The following is a 9,020-nucleotide window of genomic DNA, read 5'->3' on the forward strand; positions in this document are numbered from 1 at the left end:
TTTGACCGGTCAAGTTTAGGATTGGAGTTGCGCGCACATGCTATCTGTCTGTGGATGTTTTGTGTATGCCAGAGAAATTTTTGGGTAACTTCTGAGGTCTGAGATTGGAGAAGGAACAGTGGGAAAGAGCTCCCTCTCAGGCTTTCAGAGGGAGATTGAGATTAGGGTCAAAAAGGCAGGAAGAATCTCTCAGAAGTTAGTGGAAGGTGCAGCTGGCGGCCTTTGCTGATAAGGATTTGGAGCATGCCGTCCAAGATGGCTAGGGCTGAGAGAAAAAGAAAAGAAAAAAAAGGGGGTGGGGCTGACAAGAATTTGAATTCAGGTTTAATAGAATCCCAAGACTAAGAATTTGAGTTATTGTCTTTGTGTCCCTCCCACCAATATATTCGGTCTGGGGCAATGTGTTTAGAGCTGAAAAAAAAAAATAAGGGTTTTTCTTTCTTTTAATGTGATAAGATTTCAGTGAAGTGTTTAGAATGCATAGTAAAGTTGTAAAAGCAGTTTGGGATGAGAGAGATGGGGAGAGGGGGAGTCCTATTCAATTCTTATCTCCCTTCAGATTTGCAAAAGAAAGCTGCCTAATCTTGGTGAGTGTAATTTGGGTGGGGGTCTTAAAATCCCCACCCTTGGGTAGGGATATCCTCTGGATAGCTTTAGATAGTTTAGGTTGAGAAGGTGTGAGGAAGTGGTCTGTTTTAAGTAGAAGGACTGAAAAATGAAAATTTTGTAGCTTGATTTGAAAACCAATAAAGTGATAGAGGGTTACACCCCATTCAAATTGCTGAAGCCTGACATTTTCAGGAGGGTGGCTCCATCTGATAAGCTTCTAAGAAGAAGGGGACTTTTTCTTTGTTCCCTTAAGGAAGTAGGAAAGAAAAGGAGAGAGAATTATTTACAGCAGGAATTGTCACCACGTGTCTTTTTAAGGGAATACATACATGTGTGGAGAATATTTCCTTTTAAAGGGCCAAGAGTATTGGATTTAAAACAAAAATGTTTTTAAATGTTTATCATTAGTGATTATAAATTCGGATCTGATTGGATTTAAGTTCATTATTCTATTAAAAAAAATAATGGTTGTCATGAGATGTGGCATTATTAGCTAATGTAATTGTTAAAAGTACTAAGAGTAATGAGTGATCTCATTTCTATATGTGATTATAAGGAAATGCAATTGATGTTATCTGAAGTTTATTGTTTAAGTTATTACTGTATTTCTAAATTGTATTGTATTTCTAAAACTCTTAGGTTGTAAAATTTGAGGGACCACTGTGAGGTAGAAATGGTGTTAAAGTAACTCTTGACCTGGAATGGGTCTTTTAGTGATAAAAATGAGATAATTTGAAACTGTTAAATACCTAGTGAAGTATATTTGGTTATAAGCAATAATTATATTGATACTTAATTTGATAGCTTTTCATTTGAAATCTTGACTATTATAAAAATATGTGGTGGTTTAAGGTTATAGTTCCAATATATTAATGATGAAATGAATGATTCTCTGTGCAAAGTGATTTGGGAGTACATTCATCTAAAGTGATAATGGGTTGTTTCAAAGTTTATTACAATTGTGGAAATAATTTTACAATGTATGCCCTGTGGCACAAACATATTTTATTGTGAAACACTTATTGATATGTTCTCTCATATATCAGGGCCTCAATTAGAAATTAAAAAAAAAAATTTAACCCAGGCCTTCTTTAGACAAAAGACTGGGTTTGCTGGGGGTGGGCCGTATGGGCCAGGCTCTTAAGGCAGGGGACCGGCGGGCCTGGGAAATCTAGGCCCCCATCCACCAAATTTCTTGATTGGGAGTGTCATTGAGGTTGAAACTTGGATGTGGCCCCAGGCTATCAGACCAGTAAAAAGACAATGATGGGCTAGCATAGATAATAGGAAAAAAAAAGCCAGTCGGTTGGGATGGGAGTGGCCCCAGGAGACTGTTGACCTAGTGGAAGGGGTTCAGAAAGAAAGAAAGGGTTTTTTTTAAAATTTCTGATAATAATTAATTGGGTGTTTCAAGTTTTTAATATACTGCTTACATAGTTCTGAATTTTCTTATATGATGTAATATGGTAAGCGACTGTATTAGTTATGTTGTTGGAAGGGCAATTTATATTATGATCTGGAATGTCAGATTAAGAACTGTGCCTTCAGACAAAAGAGAAAAAGGAATGAGTGGGGCTGTTGGGGCATTCTTTATAATCCCATTTTGTAACATTTCCTTTTAAGCACTGTAATTTAAGAAATGAGAACTTCCAAGTTTTGTCTATGTTTAAAGGGGAAGTTTTAGCTGGGATTATTTGGCTCTTGTGAAGTTTAAAATTGTTAATTAAGCTATTTGGAGTTATTGTTTGAGTTAAGTACTGGTAAAAATATTTTGTGTGTATGTGTGAAAAGAAACTTGGTAATTATGCAAAAAAAAGATTTCATAAAATCTCATAATTCTTATACAGATACTTTTTGACTAGAGAATTTAGGCAACTAGGAATTTTATGGTAATTAGGAAATTGTAAGCTGTTTTTAAGAAAGGGAAGATAACTTTTATAAAAAAAAAGTTTTGATGAAATCTTCGATATTCTTTTAGAGGGCCTATTAAATTTCTATTTGTAAGAAAATTATGTCCAAACCTACTATGAACTTTTAAGAGTTTCATTCCTGGGTTTGTTGTGTCCTTGGATTGGACTTAACAGGGTGCTCTTAGAGAAATAGTCTCAATGGAAGCAACATCAGAGATCTAAGGCTAGTGATTAATACTAAAGCATCTAAATTTCTGTAATAAGTTGTAAGAAGGAAAGATCTTACTATTTTGATCTGAATTCATTCCATGGCCTAGCAAGAGTTAAAATCACTGTTTGAACTTATCATATGGATAGGATTCAAGCTCTGAAAGTGTCTCATTCTTTCAGATTAAGAATGGTTAGAGAAGGATAAATAAGCTTGAGAAACAGAAAGGCAAATCTATTTAGAGTAGCAACTTACGATCTTAATGGAAGTTTGATTTTACTCAGGATGTTATTAGGAACCAGAACATGTGTAGGAAGTTGTGCAAACGACTTAGAGCTCACTTTGGAGATGTCCCCTAATTAATGTGAAATTATAGTCACACCTGAAATCCTGATGAGGAGAATTTGCTATCCAAAATCTTGGGGACTGTTAATGAACTGTTGTTCTGCGTCTAACTCCAGGTATGGTTAACGAGCAACTGATTGAGCTACTGACCCTTGACAACAGCAATCTGCAAAGAGGTTTGTGAGTTGCATCTATGAGATGCAGGACGGTGTTCTCATGGGAAGGTCGGGAGAACGGCTTTTCTGCATGGCTGAGGTAGGATTGTCCTGACTTAATTTCCCCACTGTGACACCTGGCAGGCTTTAAGCCTGGTTCAATGCAGTTGCTCATTATATATAACTTCTGCCTGGAATTGACATGAATCTAGGGATTCATGTTCTTTACTTGGTCCCTGTTCTTTCATGGCAAATTCCTGTAATCATAAGTTTTGTAAGCATAAATATTGAATCTATTAAAAAAAACTAGATTGATGCAGGAACCTCTAAGGTTATTATAGTAAGATGCAAGTATAAGATTGAGTTATTTGGCCTAGAACTTCAGAATTAAGTATTCAGTCTTGATATATTACTAGTATATTCCTGTGTAAGTCAGGATCCTTTAATTTCTCATAGTGGTATGAGGATAATTAGGCCAGGAGACTGTGGAACTAGGATATTATTCTGCTAATTAGTTAATACTTAGTTAATGTTAAAGTTTTAAATTGTCTCAGTTTGATACAATTAATTAATGTTAAAAGAAGAATAGCTTGTGACTTATATTGTAAATGCCTTGAAAGAAGCATCCATTTTAATTAAGGATTATTTATTTGTACATGACTAGAAGTTGGGATTGTTTTAGTATCTGATGTGTACTGGTTTTAAATTAACTACTATGTATTGGAGTCTTATTAATTCCTTAGTGGAATCTCATCCTCCTGATGGAGGAATATGAATAGGAATGAATCCTGAATTAATGCAAGGCATAAAACTAGAAGTAATGTAGAGTGTAAGGCTAGGTTCTAACTTTTCTAAACTGAGTTTCTTAAAATATGATAATTGGCCAAGGTTCTAATTTTAACCTTGTAATAGTGGAGACATGGGGGTTGAGTAAACTTTCATTATTTGCCCTGGTTATTGGCAAAGTAATTTAAAAACTGTGTTGAGACCAATCTTGTAGGAAAGTGGACCCAAGAAGGAGGATCTCTACAAGAAGAGAGTCTGCTGGACACTGTCTGAACAGCACTTGGACCAGAGGACTTCACCAGATGATGTCCAGAGTGTCAGAGAGCTGTATGAGAAGAGACTTCTGAAGCTTTAAATGGACAATTTATCGTTACTTTTGGGTCTCTGTATCTGTACTTAATAAGGGGACTGCCCCCTTTTTACTTCGTCAATGCGTCAGTCAATTCCTCCCTTCCTTCTCCCATATTGTTTTAAGTCCTCAAAATCCCCTGATGAAATGTTGCCCAGCAATACAGCCCCAGATAGAACCATCATTAAGGCATTGCAAGGTTTAACCACTTTAGCTGAGGAGTTGGCAGAGAACTCTTGGATAGATAACTGATTAAAGGGATAGTTAGAATCCAGGTTTGGCAAATGGAAAGGAATGGTTGTATCCATTCAGGAGTATTAATTGCTGTAGGATGTTGTATGATTTCATGCACTAGGGGAGTGGTACAACAATTGATAGAGACATCCCTCACTAAAGATTAACCCAGTAGGACCCACAGTGGGAGTTCAGAGGGCAGGCTCTGGCAATATAAGGATGATGATACCTTATGTATCAATGAGACTTTCCCCAGTGATGGAGAATTTGAAATCATGTTAAGGAGATTAGAGGATAAGGAAATTGGGAAGGTGTGGAAACCAAATCTTTACTTAAAAAAAAAAAAGTAGGAATTGTGAGAAATGAAAGAGTTAAGTTTCCACATAAGCAGATAAGAAATCAACACAGACAGGCTAACTTCTCCGTCCAAGGGGGGTAGTGATAACACAATTCTAGGCAAATAATGTATTTTAGGGGTGGGGCATATAAGGAAGATTGTAACCCAGAAGGATTAAGACCAATCCTGATCCAGAAGGGAGGAGTTAGGCAATTACTAACTATAAAGATTGCTCTGGCTTCTTTTATTGGGCGCATTTTCTCCCCTTCCAAGGAGGTGCGCCTGGTTCTTGCAAGAATTGAAATGGTGCACTTCAAACTCTTTAATAAGTCTTTGAGACACCAGTCTTTGGAATCGAGTATAGGGTCATCTTTATAACATTCTCTCTGCATGGAGGACCAGGTGTCTCCTCCTTCCTTCCCTGGGCCTTTTTGTGGTCTCTCTCTTCTCTGTGTAGAACCACTAGAGCTCTTATATGGGCTGGCAGTGTAATAATACTATGAAAGCTATGCTCAATGTCAAGCTGGTTCAACTTTCAACAATAAATGGTTCCCTTACCCCCTACACAAACACATACTCACTCACTTTTTCACCCTATGTAGACTAGGAACCTCATTCTAACACTGGTATACAAATCATCCCTCCATTCTGGATTAATCACTGGCCACCAGGAAGGCTTTTATGGACTTTGATTATAGCTACTCTAAAGAAATGCAGATATATCCCTAAATAATAGAGACTATGTCTAACTTACAAAAGGAAGATGACTAGGGTTAGAGAAATCAGGTGGGAGGAATTATGAGTAGTATACAAAGTTGGGGCAGAAGTTCAGGCTGAGAAAGTTAAAGAAATGCTAGCCAGATGACATAATAAGAATACAAAATAAAACTTTGGACACAAAAAAGAAATTGAAGGCCACAAGGCTATGAGAAAGGGCAAATGGACAGAAAGGGAACAGAGGCAGGGAAGAAAACAAAGAACAGATTGCTTGCTCATCTCATTCCAGGTTCTTTTAATATTGAGGGAGGGAGTTTTGGAGAGCTCCAGAAGTGATGAATGATAAATAACTGAGGATTTGATTCAGAGTAGAACCAAAGTAAGTATGAATTCTGACAAGCCTAGAGAGGCCAACAAGTGGGTAATGCAGAAGGAAAAAGTAATCCCTCTGTTAGTGCTGTAAATCAAATGGACGTTGGAATGTGGACGCTTAAGAGCAGTCAAAGAAATGGAGTTGGTAGAACTTTGCCCTTGGAAAGAGTGGAAAATTATACTGTACTCTGGAACTAATGAAAGTCACAAATGGCTGGAAGTAATGAAGGGCATGAGTGAAGTATGAACTTCTGCTACAGATGAGATCTCCAGGTTGAAAGTTAGCAAGGGGAAGCAGAAAAGATGACCGGTCCTAGGGCAAAAATAAGGATGACTGGAAAATACACTTATCTTTTGCTGCAAACCTTTCCCTGTGTTATTATTTGATTCGGCATACACTTACACAAGAATTTCATATAATAATATATTTCGGAAAGAGCCTAGTTTTATGTTGGCACTTAACAATTACTATAATGAAGTAATATCTTAACAATAGCTTGCTGAGGAAGGGCATTTTATTGACAAGAAAAGAGGAGAGCTTGGATGAGGGTTTAGGCATTTGGTGACAGAGCCAGGATTAAAACTCGAGTCTGCGGGAGCTTTTCTCACTGTACCACACTGTAGGTTATGAGGCGCATGCAGCTTCCAACCAAAATAAGCAACAATACGTCATTGGTTTTAAAACAGGAATAAGCTCACAGATTTAGAAGTGGAAGAGCCTCTGCAGGTGCTTTGCAAGGGCTATATAAATGCTAGTATTATTATTATTATATACCACCTAGAGAGTCCACCTAAGAAAGGCATGAAGGAAAGTTGTCTAGAAAGCAGGAACTGTATCCCACTCTCCTGGCACCCATGGCTATCTCTCCCCCTCCAACAACAAATCACCCACCATTTTCTCCAGGTACCATAATGATAAAATAAAAGAATCAGGTGGGAAAGATTGGAATGAACATTCACAGAGGTGGACTATGTATCACACTCAAGGGGTCATTGAGATTGTCAAAGCATAGGTGGTGGAAGGGCATTCACAATGAATCAGAACAGGATTAGAACGGAGTTAACTATTAGCATACAGGTAGAAGGCAGGATGCAGGTAGATGGTGCAGTGGACAGAGTGCTGGGCCTGGAGTCAGGAAGACCTGAGTTCTAAACCTTTCCTCTGACACTTGCTAGGTGAGTGACCTTGGGCAAGTCACTTACCCCTGTTTGCCTCAGTTTCCTCATCTGTAAAATAAGCTGGAGAAGGAAATGGAAAACCACCCCAGTGTCTTTTCCAAGAAAACCCCAAATGAGGTCACAAAATGGACGCCACTGAAAAGAATGAACAACAAGGTAGGAGGAGGGGTTCGGGACATAAACAAAACCTTATGCTCCTAAGGCCTTCGAAAAGAATCATTCTTTCAGCACCACCTCATTAGTGAGGATGGAAATTGCTCATTTGTCCCTAAGGAAGTGTGGATGAGTGGGATGCAGGGCTCCAGAAATGGCATTTCATCCTCTTCTATTAGGCAACAGTGTTTACTCCCTGTTCGTGACTTTAAAAAACAAAAAACAAACAACAAAAACCCGACTCCTGGGATGCCAATCAACAGCCGCAGCGCTCGTTTTTGGACAGCAGCTCTCCCTGCCAACTCCCCAAATCACAGTGTATCTTATAAATGCCAGTCGGGGAAGGGTCTGCAAGCCCAGTTGCTGGAGGTCTGAAGTCATATTAGCTGAGGGGAAGTTGGGGAATTGATACCAACGCTGATAGGGATCTTTAAGGGTTGCAAAGGGTTTCCATCCACTTTAGCTCTCGTTTAAATCCCGACAGCCACCCCGAGGAGTAGACACTAAAATTAGCTTCGTCTTATAGATGGGGAAACTGAGGCTCGGAGTCACTTGCCCTCAGCCCCCAGCTAATAAGCGTCAAGGGCAGGACTCAAACTCGGGATTCGACCACCCCTGGGTCCAGCGCTCTGCCTCTGGTCCTCCCCGGGACCGATGCTCTCAGATGGGGGAAGGATGAAGGGGAGGGGCGAGGGAGGGAGAGGAGGATAGCAGGGGGAGGGAGGAGAGAGAGGGAAGGAGGGAGGTCCAGGGGGCGGGTGTTGACCCTCCCCCCCACCCCTGCCCTTGACCTGGGGATGAGGGGGGGAGGGGGCGGTGTAGGTAAGGGGGAGGGGCGGTTGTCCTGGGAGACGGGAGGGGGGGCCGCCTCCTCACCTGGGAAGTGACCATGATGCTGGAGTCGATTAAGAAACTCATGATGAAGCTCTTGGGGAACTCGGACCCCGTCCGTCACGGCTGCTGCCCGCAGCTTCCCGCTCTCCGGCCTCGGAAGCCACTTACACGCTCGGGCCAGTGGCCCCAAAGGCCGGCGCCATTGCTCCAGCACAGTCAGCCACTCGCCAGCCCCACGCCATCGAGCGGCGTCCGCCGCCAGCCAATCAGCGGCTGTAAAGGCGACGATAATGCCCGCCCCCTCCCTCCCTGGGGGCGGAGAAAGACTACGAGTGGGCGGGACGGGGCGGGAGGCCTGGGAGAGAAGCGGAAAGACAGGAAAGGGGCGGGGCGAGGAGGAGGGGCGGTGCTGGGAGAGGGGAGGAGGTACTAGGAGAGGAGAAAAGATATATGCAGGATTGGTTTTAGAAAAACGTGGAGGGGGCAACTAGGTGGCGCAGTGGATAGATCACCTCAGGAGGGCCTGAGTTCAAATCCAACCTCAGACACTTGACACTTACTAGCTGTGTGACCCTGGGCAAGTCACTTAACCCCAATGCCTAGGCCCCCCCCACAAAAAAAACCATGGAAAGACTTGCATGACATAATGCAAAGTGAAGCAAGCAGAACCAAGAGAATGTGGAAGAGTAACTGTGAATGACTAAGCTATTTTGAGTACTATGATCATTAAAATCAACTACCAAGGACTTACGAAGGAAAATGCTTTCCACCTCTGGAGGAAAAAAATGTATCATTGTATGGTTCCACACAGATGTTGGCCTTCTCTAATTCG

General features: G+C 41.0%; 1 protein-coding gene across 1 annotated transcript in view; it reads right to left on the bottom strand.

The window, feature by feature from the left end:
• LOC114043370 (Golgi pH regulator) overlaps positions 1-8,409 on the bottom strand; it is a 43,232-nt gene extending 34,823 nt beyond the window's left edge. The window contains exon 1 of the mRNA XM_027862467.1: positions 8,231-8,409. Within this exon, the coding sequence (XP_027718268.1) occupies positions 8,231-8,272 (42 nt within the window). The 5' untranslated portion in view covers positions 8,273-8,409. The remainder of the gene's footprint in view (positions 1-8,230) is intronic.
• Between the last annotated feature and the right edge of the window lie 611 nt (positions 8,410-9,020).

Source organism: Vombatus ursinus, unplaced genomic scaffold (genome assembly GCF_900497805.2).
Source record: "Vombatus ursinus unplaced genomic scaffold, bare-nosed wombat genome assembly UNPS02014768.1, whole genome shotgun sequence".
Lineage (NCBI taxonomy): Eukaryota > Metazoa > Chordata > Mammalia > Diprotodontia > Vombatidae > Vombatus > Vombatus ursinus.